This window comes from Chiloscyllium plagiosum, chromosome 29, assembly GCF_004010195.1.
Source record: "Chiloscyllium plagiosum isolate BGI_BamShark_2017 chromosome 29, ASM401019v2, whole genome shotgun sequence".
NCBI classification, from domain to species: domain Eukaryota; kingdom Metazoa; phylum Chordata; class Chondrichthyes; order Orectolobiformes; family Hemiscylliidae; genus Chiloscyllium; species Chiloscyllium plagiosum.
In genome coordinates this window covers 40,544,563-40,566,236 of record NC_057738.1, presented here as the reverse complement: position 1 = coordinate 40,566,236, position 21,674 = coordinate 40,544,563, and the positions used below count along the sequence as shown (strand labels likewise).

Here is a 21,674-nt window from a genome sequence, read left to right as displayed (position 1 = left end):
AAACACACACAGATATACATACATGCAATTTCACCACAAATGATCAGGTTTCATTCAGAAGTTCTTTCTCCAACTTACCAACAGGCTAGAAGGGCTGAATGGCCTGCTCCTGCTCCCATTTTCTCTGTTTCCCTGATTTCTATCCTCAACTGCAAGACGTTGAATGTGGAGCCAGGCTACATTTAGTGTGCTTGGTGACACCCGCTGGGCAATTGTGGGAAAGCATCCATTTGCAATTATTCTCATTCTCAATTACTTCAACACAGGCTGGAGGCAGCAGAGTGGGGTCAGAAATTTATCACAGGATCTTACCTGCTCCAGTCTCCACCAAGAGATTAATGAATACATGAAGGAGAGGCTTGGATTGGCTGCCAGGGTATAATGGCACAGTAAATTTGCATGTATAAAGCAATAACCCAAGAGCTTTCAAACTAAATCCCAGGTATTACCTGCTGATGGGAGAAAGTGAACACCCGAGTATGAAGAGACAGGCTGCAAATATTGCAACAAGTGAGTTGTTCAATATATATCCAAATGAAAGTGTGCTGAGTTTTTGATGATTAGTATATGTTAACGTGAACAGATCAAGGCAGTGTCCCCTTTTTGAAAAATGTTGTAATGGAATATGATTTGAAAAAACAGCCAGCTGCAATTAATTCTGTTTCTTTTTTTTGAGTTGTAATTATTTCTGCTGTCCATTTTCTTTGTTTAAGCAATTAAGTACATTGTTTGGAGGGAAGTTGATTAATTTCATGATGTGATGCATGTTTAGCTGAAATGTTTACAAATCTAATGTTATTCAGAATTAGAAAACAGAGCTAACAGAAAATTAACTTCAAAGATCATCAGATCGTTTGGTGTTAACAGCACTTGTGAAAGCATTAATTTTGTAACTTTGGGGCATCAAACTATACAGAACATCTAAACTTCTGGTACCACAATTCACAAGTAAAATTAATGACTGTCTTGAAATTCTGAATGACCAATTCTGATTCTTACACCTAATTCAGCCTTCAAACAGTCAGAGTTGCCTAAAGCACGTAGAGAATTAAGACCATAGTGAACCATTGTCACTGAGCACTAAACCAGATGAACCGCAAGCAGCAATAATAGTGTCCACTAAGCTGAAACACTACCACTCAGTACCACTAGCCCAAAGGTCATTGTCCCTAAAGATGCTGAAACAGTTCCTCACTTCCTTTGATCCCAGGTGAGGAGACAAGTGCAATCCAGATGACCCCTGACCTCTCCTTCCCTCTGCAATGTGGTAATGTGAGGACCCAGGGAAGGGAAGAGGAGAGACAGAGAGGAAACATCATGGTCCCTGCAGAAAGAAGGTTGGCAGCTCACCTTAGTGTTGAGCTGGCTTCCTTGTCATGGTTCATCGCAGCCCAACTCTGAAAGAGAATCTTGTCCACTTCCTAGTGGGAGAGTTGACTAAGATCTGCCTCTCCCTGTCCTTGTTTCTCCTGTCCCTATCTCCACACTCTATTGGTGCCTCCGTGTGTGTGTGTCTGTGTCTGTGCGTGTTTGTGTGTGTGTGGATGCATGTGTGTCTGTGTGCTTCTGTGTCTGCGTGTGGGTGTGTATGTGTCCGTGTCTGTGTGTGTGGAGGTTGCTCTATGAAAAGCTGAGTAAATGTGATCGACATTCTCAGGCAGGGAGATGATCTCATTGAAGCATGTACAATTCTGCAGAGACTTGTCCCGATAGATATTGAGAGGCTGGATTACCTGGTCAGGCAATGCAGAACATATGGGCACATTTCGATCTGAGGTAAGGGGAATTTTCTTCATCCATGCAGCCGTGAATTTTTGAAATTATAGAGGGTGGTCAAGGCCCATGGTTGAATATAATTAAAGGGGGGATTGATGAGTTTTGGTGTCTCCAGAAGTCAAGGAATATAGGCAGTGGGTAGGAAAGTGATGCTGAAGCACAAGATCAGGATAGATACTGACTGGGTTGCATGATGGCATGTATTCCAGACCAGTCTGCACTGTACCTTTAGGCCAGTTAAATACATTGTGATATTTTCCACCTCATCTATAGTCACCCTTTATGTATAATGGTGCCAGTGTAATGTGCTCAGTCAGTCAGGTATATGTAATATCAGTAACAACAGATTCCAGACTACGTATGTGTGTCACAACCAAGTAAGTAGTTGCATTGTAAATAAACTTCAAGGCATCTGCCTTCAAAAAACAACCCAGTCTTTGCATATGTTACACGGGCTAACACATAGAAACCGCATGGCTTTGATGTGATGACCCTAGTCCTTGAGTTCTTGTACATGGTGAGACAAAGAAAATTCCATAGTAGGAGCAGTAAACTGGCATTTTCTATGTTGAACTGAATTTAAAAAATATCCCTGAAAGTTGTAAGATTCTCATGAAAACTCAACAGGATCTGCCTTCAGCAGGGGTACTGATTGACCTCTGTGATCTGCTCTGTGTGTGTATCTTCAGTTCCACATTGACACTCTTTTCCCTTACATCATATCGGAATTACCAACAAACACATCATCCATATTCCCTACGACGCAAGAGCAAGTATGTTTTACATTAAAAAAAGAATGGATTGCCCGTTCATAATTCACTGCCATAAAGTTAACTTGTAAAATTCTTTGTTGGTACTCATTAGGTCCTGTATCATGATTTTGTATTTATTTGGCAATTTGAATCACTCAAATGGTTTGTACAAAAATATATTATGACTCTTTTCCTTACAATTAAAATTAATTTGTCGGAAAAGTTGGTTCAGAACAATAATAGAACTTCATGAACATGACCAATTATATCCAATGTATTATCTTTAATCTGTTAATTTCAAAGCCTTAAGCTTTCTCTAAATTGCGCATACTTCATATATTTCAAAAATTTCCCAGGATTAGCAATGGGCAGGTCCCTTGTGGATTCATCAATTGGTTTGTTTTAAAAGTCTTGGAAATAGACTGGACCGGCAAGTTTGTCAATGCTGACAAATATGCGCTTCATTATGAAGGATTCAAAACCTGACAACACCTGTGATGACAGCGGTTTTGGTTTGTCAGCAAACAACAATTAATTGTCAAAGCTGGGTTGTTAGAATTCATGTGCTATAGGCGATGCAAGCAAGATGATTGCAATAACTTGACTATGACACTAAAATAAAAACAGGAAGTGCTAGACAAACTCAACAGGTCTGGTAGTATCAGTGGACAAAGTTAAAAGTCACACAACACCAGTTTATAGTCCAACAGGTTTATTTGGAAATACTAGCTTTCAGAGCACTGCTCCTTCATCAGATAGCTAGTGGGGCAGGATCATAGGACACATAATTTATAGTAAAGGATCAAAGTGTAACACAACGGGTGTGATGTATTGAACAAACATAGATTGCTGTTAAATTTTTAATCACTTGAATAGGTTGCAGGTTTCGATTCATTAATATGTAAATCCCAGAACTTCTTTCAAGTCATACTCCTGAGGTGACTTAAGGTTTTATTTAAAAAACTATATCTGTGGACAGAGAGAGTTAAAGTTTTGAGTCCAATGCAACTCTTCTTTGGAATGACAATCAGACTGGGTTAGCAATGCAACATTCTGGTAATTTGTAACCAGACTAGCTAGAGTGACATTGAGAATTCACTTTAAAACAAATCTTTCTCTAGTGAACAGATGCAAAGACATTTCTCATATGAAGATATAGAAATTTCGTAAATGATAAAGCTTTGAATGTTTTGATATTTGTTTAAAAAGAACATAAGGAACAGAAGCAGGTGATGGCCATCTTGTCTTCGAGTCTGCTCAACCATTTAACACGATCATGGCTGAAATTCAAACCCACTCTCCAGCACTATCCCTTATTTTCCCTCAGTACATAAAGACCAATCAATCTCTGTCTTCATCATACTCAACCACAAAGCATCACCAGCCCCACAGAAAGAAGAAATTCAGCAAAGAAATCTCTCTTCCTCTTAGTCCCAAATGGTCAACACCGTATCCTGACAAAGTCAGAAGTCACATGACACCAGATTATAGTCCAACAGGTTAATTTGAAATCACAAGATTTTGGAGCACCGCTCCATCATCAGGTAACCTGGTGTCATGTGACTTCCGACTTTGCCCACCCCAGACCAACACCAACACCTCCATAACATGACCTTATCCTGAGATTGACCTTCGGTAAAAAGATGATAAAGGAAGTTCCATCTTTTCTTTCAGATGGACATAAAATCCCACTAAAACATTTTGAACAAGAGCATGGCAATTCTTCCTGGTCTCTTGGCCAGTATAAACTCCTCAAAAAACATTGTTAAACAAAAGGGTTGCTGTTCATTGCTGTTTGTAGTATCTTGATATGTACTAATTGGCTGCTGCGTTCACTACATTATAAACAACATTGAATACACTTCAAACACACTTATTTAAAACAGATTGAGAACTGCTAATCATGCAGCAAACAGACAGTGGAATTAAAGGTTTGTTTTCAGGTTAACAGGCTACAGTAATGATACAGTAAGGATTAGGCAAAAGTGAGGACTGCAGATGCTGGAAATCGGAGTCTAGATTAGAGCGGTGCTGGAAAAGCACAGCAAGTCAGACAGCATCCAAGGAGCAGGAAAATTGACATTTCGGGCAAAAGCCCTTCATCAGTAAGGATTAGTGTTTGGGCCTCAGCTGTTCACAATGAATATTAATGGTTTGGATGTGGGATTACCCCATACTTCCAAATTTGAAGCTGATTTTAAACTATAGGCAAGGATTAGGAGGAGATTGGGAAGACTGCAAGGAGATTTGGAGAGACTAAGTGAGTCGGCAAAACTTTGGCAGATGGAATACAATGTAGGGTTATTCACTTCATTCAGAAAAATAGAAATACAGAGTATTTCTTAAATCCTAGGACTTTATTCACTGGAGTTTAAATGAATGGGGAGGGGGCGGTAATCTTGTAGAAACCTATAAAATTATAACAGGACTACTCAGGATAAATACAGGAAGGGTGTTCCCGATGACCAGGAAGTCCAGAACCAGGGGTCACAGTGTAAGGATATGAGGTAGGCCATTTTGGATTGAAATGGAGAGAAATTTCTTCACCCAGAGCACAATGAGCCTGTGGAATTCACTGCCACAGAAAGTAGTTGAAGCCAAACACTGAATGTTTTTAAGAAGGATTGGACATAGTTCTCAGAGCTAAAGGGCTTAAAGGATATGGAGAGAAAGAGGGAACAGGGGATTGATTTAGATGATCGGCCATGATCACATTGAGTGGTGGAGCAGGCCTGAAGGGCTGAATGGCCTACTCCTGCTCCGAAATTCTATATTTCTGTGTTTCTAAGTGGTGAGGTTCTGGGTAGTGTTGAAATTCAAAGGGACTTTGATTAACCTGTTTCTGAATCATTGGAAATAAACGTACAGCTACAGGAAGCAGGTAAGGAGGCAAACAGTATGTTGAGCTTCATTAGAAGAAGATTTAAATATAGGAATAAGTATATCATACTGCAATTCTACACAGCCTCAGTGAAACCATACCTGAGGCATTGTGTGCATTTTTAGTTACCTTACCTAGCAATGGGAGTCAGTTAGCTCAGTTAGTTGAATGGCTGGTTTACAGCGTTGACTACTACTAAGAGTATGGGCTCAATTCCTGCACTAGCTGAGGTTACCATTGAAGGACTCTCCTTTGGAACCTTTCCCCATAACTGAGGCATGGCGATCTTTGGGTTAAACTACCACCAGTTGTTTCTATCCAATGAGTGAGCAGGACTTTGTCACTAGCTTGAGGAATGTTTAATTGTCTAATGATTTTGCAATGAAGGTTTACCAAATTAATTCCTGTATGGAGGGATTATCCTACAAAGAGACATTGAATCGACTGGGCTAGGGTTATACCCTCTGGAGTTCAGATGAATGAGAGGCGATCTCATTCAATCAAACAGTGTTCCGTAGGGTAGATTCAGGAAAGATGTGTCACCTGACTGGAGGAGCTGGAGGGAAACAGTTTAGTTCCAGGACATACAGCCTCAGAGTAAACAGCAGGCCATTTAGGTCTGAGATAGGGAGGAATATCATCACTAGGCCATAGACCCTCAGTCGTTGAGTATAATCAAGACAGAGACCTGTTGTATGTGGGTCTGTAATGTTAATGTCTGGAAATATATGATTAGCATAGACCACTGCGATTATGTCACCTGGGCGTTGTCAGTCTGAGTCAGTCAGGAGAGTGACATGAAAGGCTTCGAGCATAAAAAGCAGAGCTCATAGAATTACTCACCTTATTTAGATATATTTGCAACAATGCAACAAATTTCTTATTGTTTATTTTAAGCAAATCACAAGATCTCAACAGACCAAAGAAGAAGCTTACCCTAATCCACGACAAAATTTATAGATTCCTAAACCATCAAAGGAATGGTGCAGAAAAATGGTGGGATTTCTTAATTTTCATTTGCAGGATGTGGGCATTACTGACTGGGCCAACATTTATTGCCTATCCCTTTTTGCTGTTAAGAAGGTGATGGTGAGCTGCCTTCTTGAACTGTTGCAGTCCACTTAGTGTAGAAACACCCACAATGCCATTAGGGAGGGAATTCCAGGATTTTGATCCAATGACACAGAAGGAATGATGATATATTTCCAAGTCAGGATGATGTGTCACTTGATGGTCTTGAACTTGCAGGTGGTGGTGTTCCCATGTTTCTGCCGCTTTTATCCTTCTAAATGGAAATGCTCATGGGTGTGGAAGATACTGTTAAGGATCGTTGGTGAATTTCTGCAGTGCTAGAATTTCTGCTAGATTGCCGATGGTACACCTGTTTCCACACTGTAGTAATCTAATCTAATCTAATCTAATCTGAATGAAAATGCTCATGGGTGTGGAAGATACTGTTAAGGATCGTTGGTGAATTTCTGCAGTGCTAGAATTTCTGCTAGATTGCCGATGGTACACGCTGCTGCTCCTGCGCATTGGTGGTGGAGGGAGTGGATGTGGTGCCAATCTAGCGGGGGCTGCTTTGTTCTGGATGGTGTCAAGCTTCTTGAGTGTTGTTGGGGCTGCACCTATTCAGGCAATGGGAAAATATTCCATCACACTCCTGACTTGTGCCTTGTAGATGGTGGACAAGGGAGTCATTTGTATGACTAGTCCAGTCAGATTCTGGTCACTGGCAACTGCCAGGATGTGATAGGAGAAGATTCTGTGCCGGTAACACCATCGAATGCCAAGGAACATTAGTGAGAGCTCCCTCCCTTGTTGAAGTCAAATAATCAGCCACAATCTCAATAAAGTCTCAAAGGGTTGAATGGCCACCTCTAATGTTCTTATAACGGGCTGTAAATCACTTAGAATTGGACTAAGATTTAAGAGCAGATTTACAATCTGAAAATTACATTCATTTGTAATTTTGTAGGTTTCTTGGAAAGGACGTCCAGAGATGGTCAAAATGACGTGAATCCAGACTTTCAGAAAACTCCACCAGCCTCCAGTCTGTGGCAAGATAAGGACAACCAAGAGTCTCTCACTGAACAGGATGGAGCAGATTTCTCCAGCATTTTTGCAAAAGGTATAATGCAGAGTTTTTTACAATGGCACGGTGGCTTAGTGGTTAGTGGTTAGCACTGCAGCCTCACAGCGCCAGGGACCTGGGTTCGATTCCAGTCTTGGGTGACTGTCTGTGGAGTTTGTACATTCTCCCCGTGTCTGCGTGGGTTTCCTCCGGGTTCTCGGGTTTCCTCCCACAGTCAGGTGGATTGGCCATGCTAAATTGCCCATAGTGTTAGGTGCATTAGTCAGAGAGGAAAGGGTCTGGGTGGGTTACTCTTCGGAGGGTCGGTATAGACTTGTTGGGCGGAAGGGCCTGTTTCCAAACTGTGGGGAATCTAATCTAATCTAATAACATATTTCTGTCACCAGAGCAGAAAATGCTCCAGAGTAATAAGAACAGAAGGAATAGTTTAGTTAAAGTTTTCAAGATATTAGTGGGAGCTAATTGAGCAGATAGACAAAAACTATTTACACTGGTGGGAGGAGGCCAGGCCTAACAAACAGGGCCTAAAGGTTAGAGACAGAACCTTCAGGAATGAAGAGCAAAGGCTCTTCTCCACACACACAGGGCAGACAGAAGGTCAATCAGCCCTTCAAGCCTACTCTGACATTAGACTGCATCTTGGCTGCCCATCGGTTTCTGCATAATTTTCCTATACCCTCAATCTTATTAGAATTTAGGCATCCATTTATCTCTGTTTTGAGCACACTCAACAGCTGAGCTTCCACAACTCTCTAGGGTAGGGAATCCCATAGATTTGCAATGCTCTGATTGAGGAAATTCCTCCTCATCTCAGTCATCAATGACTTGCTCCTGATTCTGCTGAATGCCGATCATCGTTATCAGTGGTCCCTCTCAGACAAGGATGGCTTTCTCCCACCCTCAGAGTGAGTCCGTAGGTGACTGTACAGACAGATTGTGCTTTCCGCAGAATCTGTTACAATTGGGGCAGAAGGTGGTTGTGGGAAGGGGTGGGTTGGGCATTGGTGAAGCAGCGTGCTCCTTGCGTTGTTTTCTCCTGGCTTCTGCTTTATCCCGAGGGCAAATCACAAGGTGCTTGATGCCTTCCCGAATGCTTCTCCTCCATTTTTGGATGGTCTGCGGCCAGTGATTCCCAGGGGTCTGTGGGAATGCTGCACTTCACCTGAGGATATCACTGAACAGCACAGCCTGCTCTTCGCTGTCAGTCACTCAAAAACCAACACTTTGTCATTTAGCTGAGGAAATTCAATCAATAGATAAGTGGCTATTGATTTAATGACTGAATGCAATTTTGTTTTTACATTCTGCAGTTACCAGCTTTGTGAAATCCTTTTACACCTATTTTATTGCAAATGAATATTTACTTTTTTTAAAAAAAAAAAATGTTTTCATAGACTTGCTGCCAGCAAATAATGGTGAGGAACCCACCATGCGGTTTTTAATGGAGGTCTTTGAAATTCTGCTGAATTACATCAGAAAAACATTTGACAGGACATCAAAGGTTCTGGACTTCCACCACCCCCACCAGTTTCTCAAAGGAATGGAGGGTTTCACTTTGGAGCTGCCTGATCAGCCAGAATCTCTTGAACAGATCCTGGTCGACTGCAGAGATACATTAAAATATGGAGTCAAAACAGGTAACAAGGATTCTGATCCAGATCTTTATTGGTCTTTACTCTTTGATGGCATTTGGGTGTCACTGATAAGGCCAGCATTTGTTGTCCATCCCTAATTGCCCCTAAATTGAGTGCATTGCTCTTCTTTTTTCAAAGAATAGAAACTCTACAATGTGGAAATGGGCCCTTCAGCCCAACAAGTCCACACCTTCCTCTGAAGAGTAACCCATCCAGACCTATTCCCCTACCCTATTATCCTACACATCCCTGAACACTGTGGGCAATTTAGCATGGCTAGCTCACCTAAAACTTCACATCTTTGGACTGTGGGAGGAAACCGGAGCACCCAGAGGAAACCCATGCAGACACTGGGAGAATGTGCAAACTCCACACAGACAGTCACCCGAGACTGGAATTGGACACAGGTCCCTGGTGCTGTGAGGCAGAAGTGCTAACCACTGAGCCACCATGCCACCTTACTAAGCTATTTCAGAGGGTAGTTAAGAGTCAACTATGTTTGCTGTGATTTTGAAAACACGTGGGCCAGGTAAGATCAGTAGATTTACCTAAAGGACATTAGATGGTTTTTTACAACAATTGATCATCGTTGTTATGGTGACCATCAATAATACCAACTTAATAATTCCACACATTTTTCACTGGATTTAAGTTCCACCAATTATTGCGGTGGAATTTGAATATGTGTTCCCGGGGCTTTTACAGCAGTACTGACAGCACAGAGCAGGCCATTCAGCCCGAAAGGTTCATGCTAGTGTTTGTGGCCTACAATCCTCCCACTTTACTTCATCTAATTCTATCTGCATATCCTTTTCTCAATTCTTTTCTCTTTTCCTCAGCACCTTATTTCCTCTTAAATGTACTTTTACAATTCACCTCAACTACTCCCTGTTGTAGCTAATTCCTCATTCTAACTACTCTCTGGATAAAGAGGTTTTTGATGAATGCATTGTTGGATCCATTACTGACGAGTGTACATTGATGATGCCGCTGTGGCCACTGACAAGTGAAAACATAAACGTAACAACTACGCTGCGAACTCCTTACACAATCATAAAGACCTCGATCAGGGCTTTTTGGAGAAAACTGCTCCAGCCTATTCAGTCTGTTCCCAGAGCTATATCCTTCCCAGGAATGCTATCCGTTGTATAGAACAGTTAGTACTTGAAAGGGTTAACTCTCCAATACTGAATGACCTTTTACATTTTTTCAGCTCCACATTTTATCGACTCTGACTTCCAGCAGCTGCAGTCCTTACTATCTCAAACTGCGAGATCCAATGGGCTTATTAAGAAAACAACATTCCACAATTTTGAACCAGCAATAGTAGTTTTTCCGAAAATGTTAGAACAGTAATGCAATCTGCAATACATGTCAACTTATGTCAAAAACCCAGATTTAATAACTGGTAAATGTTGTCATTGAATATCCTACACATCAAATAGCAAATGTGAATGAGACGGATCCCACAAATTTCTTATCAACTCTCTTCTCACACGTTATTGACACGTTAGGTCATCAAACCTCATAAAACATCACAAGAGATTACAATCCTTCACTCTTGCCAACCTCACCTTGAAAGTCTCTCTTAAGAGCCAGTCCATCATGGACTGTCTTATCAGTGCTATCATTCTTGTCAATCACCATCCTTCCCTGGTCTGTACACCCTGGACTCTAAAATCAGCCTCAAATAATGATTCATGTGCATAACTCTAACTCTTCACTGACAACTAGCTTGACCAAGCTAAAACTGCCCCCGGATTTTTCTCTGAGCTCCAATCTTGTAGAATGGCATCTCGTAAATACTGCTTCTGGAATTTTCAAATCTCTTTGTAGCTGTACTGAGGTATTAATGCTTGCAGGCTTCTTCTGAGCTCCTCTTGGTTTCTTCCAACATACAGCCACTCACCTACCCCTTTTTTTGAATTCCTGAGGGCTTCATTTGAGGCCTAACTCCAGCAATTAGCTATCTACTAACTCCCTGGACACCCTCCCAAGTTCTGACAACACCGGAACACACAACTGCTCGTGATTCCCCACTCAGTGCCCTACTCAAAATCTGTGTAAAGATTGGAGTGATGCTGGAAAAGCACAGCAGGTCAGGCAGCATCCGAGGAGCAGGAAAATTGATGTTTTGGGCAAAAGCCCTTCATCAGGAATTAGCCCTTTCCTGATGAAGGGCTTTTGCTTGAATCATCGATTTTCCTGCTCCTCAGATGCTGCCTGACATGCTGTGCTTTTCCAGCATCACTCTAATCTTGACTCTAATCTCCAGCATCTGCAGTACCCACCTCTGCCTACTCAAAATCTGTGTTGTATGATATATTTATTTTTAGATTTATTTAAGAGTTTGGATTTTGTACAAGTGACATGTGGGTTTTGGTCTGAGAAAGTTTAATTATTAACTTTTCAGTATTTGTGCAACCAAGAGCATTTTTAAACCGAGAGAGAGAGGGAGAGGGAGAGGTCCATGATAGACAATGGGAATGTAATGACATTGGGCGAGCTTTACAAGCAGATAGATAAACATTAATGAACAAGGATGGCACAGTGGCTCAGTGGCTAGCACTACTGCCTCACTGCATCAGGGAGCTGCGTTCAATTCCAGCCTCAGGCAACTAAGTCTGTGTGGAGTTTGCATGTTCCCCCTGTATCTGTGTGGTTTCTGTCCAGATGCTTGGGTTTCCTCCCACAGTCCAACGGTGTGCTGGTTAGGTGGATTGGCCATGTTAACTTGCCCATAGTGTCTAGTGATGTGTGGATTAGCCTTGGGAAATCTAGGTTTGCAGGGATGGGTGGGAACTTGATGGGCTGAATGGCCTGCTTCTGTGCTGTAGGGATTCTATAATTAGTTGCCTTTAGTTAGATGAATCAGGAACTGATTTTTATTTTGCTTAGGAAGTTTTTGTTTCAGTTGACAGAAATCCTAGATAGAGTTAGATGTTAAACATAGTTCTTCCTTAGCAACGGCAATAATTCAGAACAGTTAGCTTATAAATTACATCAGTTTAAGGATGTTCATTTGAATGTAGATTTCTCCAGCTTCCTCATTTCCCCTCCCCCCCAAATTATCTCAGTCCCAACCCTCTGATTCAGCACCGCCCTCTTGACCTGCAATCTTCTTCCCGACCTCTCCACCCCCACCCCCTCTCCGGCCTATCACCCTCACCCTCACCTCCTTCCACCTATCGTATTCTCAGCGCCCCTCTCCCAAATTCTCTCCCCCCTACCTTTTATCTCAGCCCGCCTGGCACACCAGCCTCATTCCTGAAGAAGGGCTTATGCCTGAAACGTCGGATGCTGCCTGGCCTGCTGTGTTTTTCCAGCACCATATTTTTCAACTCAGTTGCATGAATATTCAAGGAAGAGGTCATCAAAGTCTCAAGACTGGGAATTGAAAAAAAACTTAAGACAAATCTGGATAGAGATACAGCAAACATAGGTGTGGTACAGAAAGGAATTCTCTCTTGTGTTTGAACATTGTAAAGTGATGGTGTTAGAATTACATTTTTAGTAATGTTTCAAAATCTTTCAAAGTTTTTGTAAATACCTTGGATTATTATATTTGACCTTCCTTTCTTTTGCATAATAAATGTCTGTTTAGAATCAAAATTAGATCTACAGTATTATTTCCTTGCATTTCAGTGAAATCTTAGCCTCACGGTGGCTCAGTGGGCGGCACAGTGGCTCAGTGGTTAGCACTGCTACCTCACAGCACCAGGGACCCGGCTCCAATTCCAGCCTCGGGTGACTGTCTGTGTGAAGTTTACACATTCTCCAGTGTCTGCATGGGTTTCCTAAGGTGCTCCAGTTTCCTCCCACAATCCAAGGATGTGCAGGTTAGGTGAACTGGCCATGCTAAATTACCCCTAAGTGTTCAGGGATGTGTAGGTTAGGTGCATGAGCCAGGGGTAAATGTAGGGGCATGGGTATGGGTGGGTTACTCTTCAGAGGGTTGGTGTGGACATGTTGGGCTGAAGGACCTGCTTTCACACAGTAGGGATTCTAATTCTCATTAAATGCAAAAAAATGATCTAGCAAGTCAAGTTTCCGTCTGGGACCATCTGAGGTCATCATACAATTTCAGCTGCCTTTACAACAGCACAGCTAGCTGGTGTGGAGTCGACCTCTAACATCCTCACTCACTTTCTCAATTGCCTGAAACCATTGAGTTCCTCTTCTGTAACTCACATGCAGTCCTTTTGAAAACCGTGCAACTCTTTGACAACCCATTGGGCCAAACTTGATGTAGCCACTCAGCAACTCGTGGGACTGAGTTTACTCTCAGTGCCGCAACTCACAGGCAGCTGGTTTCTGCAGTACAATTGGATACATCAGGAAAGAGATTTCATCACGAGTAATGTCTACATACTTTCCCTGTGCAGGCCACCCTCGCTTTTTCAATCAGCTCTCAAGTGGACTGGATGTGATCGGGTTGGTGGGTGAATGGCTGACATCTACAGCGAACACAAACATGTAAGCAAAATCAGGGGTGGAAATTATTGTACTTGTGACAAAAAAATCACACTGAAAATATTCAACACATCCGGCACCATCTGCAATGAGAAAGACAAACTTAATTTTGCGTGACTGGAGATGTTAATCTTTTTCCAAATTCCACAGATGCTGCCAAACTAGTTTCATCAGCTCTTTCTGTTGCTTTTGTTTTGCAAATCAGATTTTCAGCACCCACAGTGATTCTTTTTTCAACATCATATTGTTATGTGGCTTTGCAAATAGGAATTACATTGAAAACATTAATAACTGTTGCAGCCATAAGTCTCTTACTTAACTTCACTCTTTGTCTCACTATCTTTCTCAACATTAAGTGAATCCTCTTGCAAGAATGCCTACCTTGAAGAAGTTCTTCTCCTCTCTCTACTCTTGGCTACCTTCTCTTCAGCCCCACCCCACTCCCATTTATCTCTCCACGACAGAGGCTCCCTTCTTCCTTCCATTCCTGATGAAGGACTTTTGCCCGAAACATTAATTTTCCTGCTCCTTGGATGCTGCCTGATCTGCTGTGCTTTTCCAGCACCACACTAATCTAGACTTTGATCTCCAGCATCTGCATTCCTCACTTTTGCATAAGTGAAAGTTGCACATCCCCTCAATGGGATCTTTATTTTATCCATTTTTTTAACATATTTTTATTTATTGCGCATTTCGTTTTCTCAGAACGGCCATAAACCATTTAAAAAGTGTGTCCAAAACGTCCATGTTGACTCTATTTCTTTGGTGGCCTTTTTCCACCTTCTTTCAATCTTCTGGATAAGGTCTTTGTTTATTTTATTCTTTCACACGATGTGGGCACTGCTGGCAAGGTCAGCATTTATGACCCATCCAAACAATGCCTGGGGAAGATGGTGGTGAGCTACCTTCTTGAACTACTGCTGTCCATTTCTCTTAAGCTGACCCACAGTACAGTTTGGGAAGGAGTTCCAGAATTTTGACCCAGCGAAAGTGAAGATGCGATGATATGGTTCTCAGTTCGGATGGTGTGTGGCTTTGTAAATGGAGGAAGTATCCTCCCACCCTTATCTGCATTCCGTAAAGATCATTCCCTCTATGATTCTCTCTTTAGGTCCACAACCTCACCAACCCACCTTTCACACCTGGCACTTTCCCCTGCCACAGAAAGCAGTGCAAAACCTGCACCCACCTACCCCCCTCACCTCCATCCAAGGCCTTAATTTCACATCCATCAAAGATTTTCCTGCACATACAAACACCTCATCTACTGTGTCTGTTGCTCTCAATGTGGTGTCCTCTGCACTGGAGAGACAGGGCACCAACTCGCGGAGCATTTCAGAGAATATCTCTGGGACACATGCACTAAACAAACAAAATCACCGCCCTATGGCCGACCACTTCAACTCCCCCCCTCCCTCCACTCTGCCAAGGACATGTAAGTCCTGAGCCTCCTCCACCACCAAATCCCAGCCACCTGATGCCTGGAAGAAGAACATCTCATCTTCTGCCTTGGGACTCTTCAACCACACAGCATCAATGTCAACTTCACCAGTTTCCAAATCTCCCCTCATCCCACCTCATCCCAGATTCAAAGGTCCAACTCGGCACCACCCTCTTGACCTGTCCATCTTCCTTCCTAGCTATCTGCTCCACCCTCCCTCTGACGTATCACATTTTCCCCCCACCTGCATCCACCTATCACCCTCCAGTTACATTCACCTCACCCCCACCCCCACCCTCCAATTTATCTCTCAGAGACAGTAAAATGTCACCAAAGTCCAGTTAGGATGAAATTATCTAGACTCAAAATATTAGCTTACTCTGTCTCCAAGGATGCTGCCTGACCCGTTGTGATTTTTAGCATTTTTTTTGTTTCCAGCTGAGGCTCCAAAACCTGCAGTAATTTTCTCATGCATTCTCTCAAATTATCAGATCTCTACAAGAGCTGTATTTTGAGAATTTTGTTTTTGAAGAACCGTGTTTCAAGGATATATCAGAATAGCTTGACCTGCTGATTAACTGCATTGAGTTTATCAATATTTCAGTGCCTCATAGTCTCCACGGTGTTTTTTTTTCTGACTTTGATACAGGTTCACGTTTGAAATTGCTCCAGTGTTCACCATCATGGAAGAAGTCCTTTTGAAGAAAATGTCTACAGTGCTTAGATGGTCCCATGATGAAAGTGACGGGATTTTCTTAGCCGGTAAATTTGCCAGAAGGCTTACAATTATGGCAGACAGTTAGCTCGATGGTCTGAAATGTGTTGCAGAGTGATGTTAACAGCAGGGTCTCATCCCCATTCCGACTGAGTTCATGAGGGTTTTGCCTTATATAGCCATATTCGAAGAGGAGTAGTTGTCGGAACAAACAATTCTAATAAATGTAGCAAGACGTCCACGATCTTTCAAGGACTCTGGTGATTTACTGGAACTACAATTATTCTAGGGTATTTTCCCCAGGAGGAAGTCACAATCCAAATGTATTTACCCACTACCTGCATTGATGTGCAGTCAGAGAAGAATGACTGTGACTACCTGAACTCCTTGACCTGTCTTCCAGGAGTTCATGAGGCATTTGAAGAGTGAATGAAAGTATCAGTTTGGCGATTTAGAGTCAATCCCATTGTCTGGTGGGCAAGCATGTTCACTTAAAACAATTACTTTCATCAGAAACATTTATGGTAAATTGCCTTCTCAATACGGCACAGAGGGGAGGTGGTGACTGGGCTAGTAACCCTCAGGTTGAGGATTGGTTTAGCTTGGATGGTTGGTGTTGCAAAGTGCTGTGATTCCAACAATTCCCATCACAGGCTGAAGTTAGCATGAAAGGCTCGCCTTCTCAATCTCTCAGGTTAAATCACCACCTATTCTCTCTCTCTGTAATACAAGAGCAGCCCCATGTTCTGGTAAGACTATGCTGATAGTAACAACAGTCCCCAGGTTATTGCTGGGAAATCAGGGTCAGTATCCCAATGTGGTAGCTAGTAGAGTTTGAATTTGTTATTTAAAAATCTGGAATTAAGGTAAAGTGGCTAATCTAGCGGCAATTTATGAAGCAATTGTCACAAAAACCAATCTGATTCACTGATGTCCTTTAGGGAAGAAAGCTGCCATCCTTAACTGGTCTGGCTGACATGTGACTCCAGACCCACAGCAATGGGGTTGACTCTAATTTGCCTTCTGGGTAATTACAGTCATAGAGATGTACAGCACGGAAACAGATCCTTCGGTCCAACTCATTCATGCTGACCAGATATCCTAAATTAATCTAGCCCCATTTGGCCCATTTCCCTCCAAACCCTTCCTCTTCATATACCCATCCAGATGCCTTTTAAATGTTGTAATTGTATCAGCCTCCACCACTTCCTCTGGCAGCTTATTCTATACACGTGCCACCCACTTTGTGAAAAATTCGTCCCTTAGGTCCCTTTGAAATCTTTCTCCTCTCACCTTAAAGCTATGTACTCTAGTTTTGGATTCCCTACCCTAGGGAAAAGGCCTTGTCTATTTATCCCATCTACACCCCTCATGATTTTATAAACCTCTATAAGGTCATTCCTCAGTCTCCGACGCTCCAGGGAATATAGCCCTAGTTTATTCAGCCTCTCCCTACAGCTCTAAAGCTCTAACCCTGGCAACATCCTTGTAAATCTTTTCTGAACCCTTTTAAGTTTCATAACATTTTTCTGATAGGAAGGAAACCAGAAAATTGTACACAATATTCCAAAAGTGGTCTAACCAATGCTCTGTAAAGCCAGAACATGACCTCCCAACTCCTGTATTCAACACTCTGACCAATAAAGGCAAATATACCAAACACCTTCTTCACTATCCTATCTATCTGTGACTCCACTTTCAAGGAGCTATGACCCTGCACTCCAAGGTCTCTTTGTTCAGCAACACTTCCCAGGAGCTTACCATTAAGTATATAAGTGCAGCTCTGATTTGCAGCACCTTGCATTTATCTTAATGAAACTCCATCTGCCACTCCTCAGCCCATTGGCCCATCTGATCAAGATCCCATTGTTCTCTGAGGTAACCTTCTTCGCTGTCCACTACACCTCCAATTTTGATGTCATCTGCAAACTTACTAATCATACTTCACGTGTTCATATCCAAATCATTAATATAAATGATGAAAAGCAGTGGACCCAGTACTAATCTTTATCACACACATCTGGTCACAGGCCTCCACTCTGAAAAGCAACCCTCCACAACTACCCTCTCTCTTCTACCTTTGAGCCAGTTCTGTATCTAAATAGCTAGTTCTCCCTCTCTTCTGTGCAATCTAATCTTACTAACTATGAGGAACCTTGTGAAATGCCTTACTGAAGTCCATATAGACCATGGAGAAAGTGGGGACTGCAGATGCTGGAGATCAGAGCTGAAAATGTGTTGCTGGAAAAGCGCAGCAGGTCAGGCAGCATCCAAGGAGCAGAAGAATCGACTTTTCGGGCATGAGCTCTGAAGAAGACCTCATGCCTGAAACGTCGATTCTCCTGCTCCTTGGATGCTGCCTGACCTGCTGCGCTTTTCCAGCAACACATTTTCAGCTCCATATAGACCATGTCCACCATTCTGCCCTCACCAATGCTCTTTGTTACTTCTTCAAAAAACTCGATCAAGTTAGGACAACATAATTTCCCATGCACAAAGCCATGTTGATTATTTATAATCACTCCTTGCCTTTTCAAATACATGTGAAACTTATTGGTCAGAATTCCCTCCAACTACTTGCCCCCACCCATGCAATTACGGAAGGGCAGTAAATGCTGGGCCAGCCAGCAAAGCCAACATCCAGTGAACAATTTCAAGACAAAACCTCAAATGATCTTTCACCGACCATAACAAATTCAGGACTACACTGTGTGTTTTCTTGAGCACAATATGAGCAACTTCCTTACCAATTTTACTCCTAACTTCTTACAGCAGTTAATTTCCACTCTCCACATACTCACGAGTATATACTGTAATGGGATTGTGCTTCTTTTGCATTCCGGACCAGGTTTCCATGCAACTATTTTCCTTCTGTTTCTCCAGAATATTCTGAAATGAGACAGAGCAAAAGTGAGGACTGCAGATGCTGGAAACCAGAGTTTAGATCAAAGTGATGCTGGAAAAGCACAGCAGGTCAGGCAGCGTCCGAGGAGCAGGAAAATTGACGTTTCAGGCAAAAGCTCTTCATTCCTGATTTCTGTTCACAAACTATAACAAGAATGGAGAGCGTGCTGGATAAATCACTCAACTCTGAGTCAGACAGTTTTCAGTTCAAGTCTCAGTCCGAAATTTGATCAGGCAACTCAAGGTTGGACCTTCACTGCAGTGCTGAGGCAATGCTACTGGGTCCAGGGGTGTTGTCTTTCAAATGAAGCATTAAAACAAGGCTCTGTTTGGTCAATATGAAAGGTCCCACCTTGAAGAAAAGATTACTCTACTCTCTCAGTCAACATTCAAAAGCAGCTAGACTGTGCTTGGTAACATGGCTCTTTGTAGGTGATGACTATGCACAAACTTGCTGTTGTATTCCCTACATTACAAAGCAGCTACAATTCCAAATGACGTCATTGGCAGTAAAGTGCTTTGGAATATCCTATAGATTTGAAAGACAGTCTTTCAATACAACCCTTTCTTTTTCCTTCACAGAAACTGGCAAACAGAATAAATTTTCAGTCTTTCAGAACAAAATTGCAATATTGAAGGGAATTCTTCACAGAAAACTGAAATGGCAATATGAACACTTCAAATAGGAGCAAGAGGAAACCATGCAATTGTAGATGTGGAGAGATTATTTCTCCCTGTGGGAGAGTCTAAAAATCAGATGGCATAATCTCACAATAAGGCGTTGCACATTTATCATAAAGTTTTGGGATGGCACAGTGGCTCGGTGGTTAGCACTGCTACCTTACAGCACCAGGGACCTGGGTTTGATTCTAGACTTGCGTGACTCTGTGCATGGAGTTTGCACATTCTCCCTGGGTCTGTGTCGATTTCGTCCCTCAGTCCAAAGATAGGTGGATTGGCCATGCCATAGTGTGCAGGTGAGGTTAGCCATGGGAAATGCAGAGTTATAGGGATGGGTTTTTGGAGGGGCTGGATGGCCTGCTTTTACACCTTAATTATTCTATGAGGAAGAATTTCTTCTTTCAGACGGTTGTCAGTCTGTGGAATTCTTTACTGCAGGGGGCTATTGAGGCTTGGCAGTATAGGATAAAATTAAAAATCACACAACACCAGGTTATAGTCCAACAGGTTTATTTGGAGACTAAGATTGTAAGACACAGAGTTTATACTTCACAACCACCTGATGAAGGAGCAGCGCTCCAAAAGCTAGTGCTTCCAAATAAACCTGTTGGACTATAACCAGGTGTTGTATGATTTTTAACTTTGTTCACCCAAGTCTAACATCAGCATCTCCAAATCATAGTATAGGATATTCAAGGCTGAGACAGACAGATTTTTAATCAGGAAGGGAATCAAGAGCTATAGTAAAGGCAGGTAAGTGGAGTTGCGGTGAATTAGATCAGCCATGATCCTGTGGAATGGCTCAACAGTCTCAATAGGCCAAATGGCCTAGTTTTGTTCCTACGTCTTATGGTCTTATTCCAGCTCCTCTTCCATTGAATAATAAGATTGTAGATCATTTATCTGCGGCTCTCTTCCCCTTCTATCTCTTGGATCCGTGATCTCCAAAAACCTCTGTTGATCTCAGTCTTGATTACAAACAGCGAAGCCTCCATTGTCCTCTCCGGCAGAGAAAGTACCTTTAATCATCAGAAATCTGCAAAAAGGTCATAATCTATTGCCTTATTGCTACCATGAAAGTAGGCTGTGTGATCCAGAGAAGGGCTATAGAAATAGAATAGTGGCATCAAAACTGAAGCTGACTGATTGTAAACATGTCTTAGTTTCTGTTTTACAGGTGGGGCCATGTCCAACCTGTACAGCATCTTGGCTGCTCGTTACAAGCGATTTCCTGAAGTGAAGACTCAAGGAGTAGCCAGTTTTCCCAGGATGGTCTTATTTACTTCAGAGCTTGTGAGTACTTTTCAGTTTAGAATGCAAAGTTGAACTAGGGCTTATCTAAAAAGGGACTCTTGTTCATTCAGTAATCAAATGATAGCACCTAGCCCACAGTGTACATTGGTCTGTCTTCATTTGAATACCATCACTTTTTCATTAATTCTTGTGCTGGTAGCATTGATGACAAGGCCAGCCTTTATTGCCCATCACTAGTTGCTGTCGGGTAGTTGGTGAACCATCTACAAGTGAGAAGTATGTTCGATCATTTAAGAAATTAGAGTCAAGAGTATGATGCTCGAAAAGCACAGCAGGTCAGGCAGCATCTGAGGAGCAGGAAAATTGACTTTTTGGGCATCCTGCTCCTCAGATGCTGCCTGACCTGCTGTACCTTTCCAGCACCACACTCTTGACTCTAATCTCCAGCATCTGCAGTACTCACTTTCGCCCATTTAAGAAAGTAGTTAAGCGATAAACACATTCACATTTGTTTAGAATCACATATTGATCATATGATTGGAGCAATAATCAGTGACTTTCTAGTGCAATAACATAACCACTACACTCCCATTCCTGCTTCACTCACATACCATGGGTAGTGAGAATGTGACCATTTTCAACAGATAAAACCAGACAAAGATCTTGGTGACTTAATTTCTGGAAGTCACTGGTGGTTTTTACATCTCAACTGATCAGGAGGCTAACACACACACACTGCTGTACATTGGTGAGCATTCTTGTTGCCTGCTCCTTACTGAGAGGGTGCTGCTAATTTCTGTGGGGAAAATGCATCTCATCCCCTTCAGGGTTCTAAAGATTTTTTGACAATTGCTGAACAGGAGAAGTTTTATCATCAAACTAACATCGAAGGCTGTGATTAGCAATTGGGAATCGTCAACAAGAAAGAGTTTCATCCCTTAAATAAAACATTGCATTCATTATAATTTGCACACAAATTCCAACATTATGAATTCCCATTACCTAGGAGATCCACGTCACATATATTCAGGTTGGATTCCCAACTCAACAGATGGAAACACTCCATTG

General features: G+C 42.2%; 1 protein-coding gene across 3 annotated transcripts in view; it reads left to right on the top strand.

Annotated features, from left to right (window-relative positions):
* The first annotated feature begins 204 nt into the window (after window positions 1-204).
* Window positions 205-21,674, top strand: part of gad3 (glutamate decarboxylase 3) — a 55,769-nt gene continuing 34,299 nt past the window's right edge. Inside the window, exons 1-6 of one of the 3 annotated variants that reach the window (XM_043719621.1) lie at window positions 210-510; window positions 7,388-7,540; window positions 8,899-9,141; window positions 13,524-13,614; window positions 15,702-15,814; window positions 20,530-20,645. In XM_043719621.1, coding sequence (XP_043575556.1) covers window positions 456-510; window positions 7,388-7,540; window positions 8,899-9,141; window positions 13,524-13,614; window positions 15,702-15,814; window positions 20,530-20,645 — 771 coding nt within the window. In that variant the 5' untranslated portion in view covers window positions 210-455. Of the gene's footprint in view, window positions 511-7,387; window positions 7,541-8,898; window positions 9,142-13,523; window positions 13,615-15,701; window positions 15,815-20,515; window positions 20,646-21,674 lie in introns of those variants that run through there. The other 2 variants (XM_043719622.1, XM_043719623.1) reach the window with 2 other exon arrangements.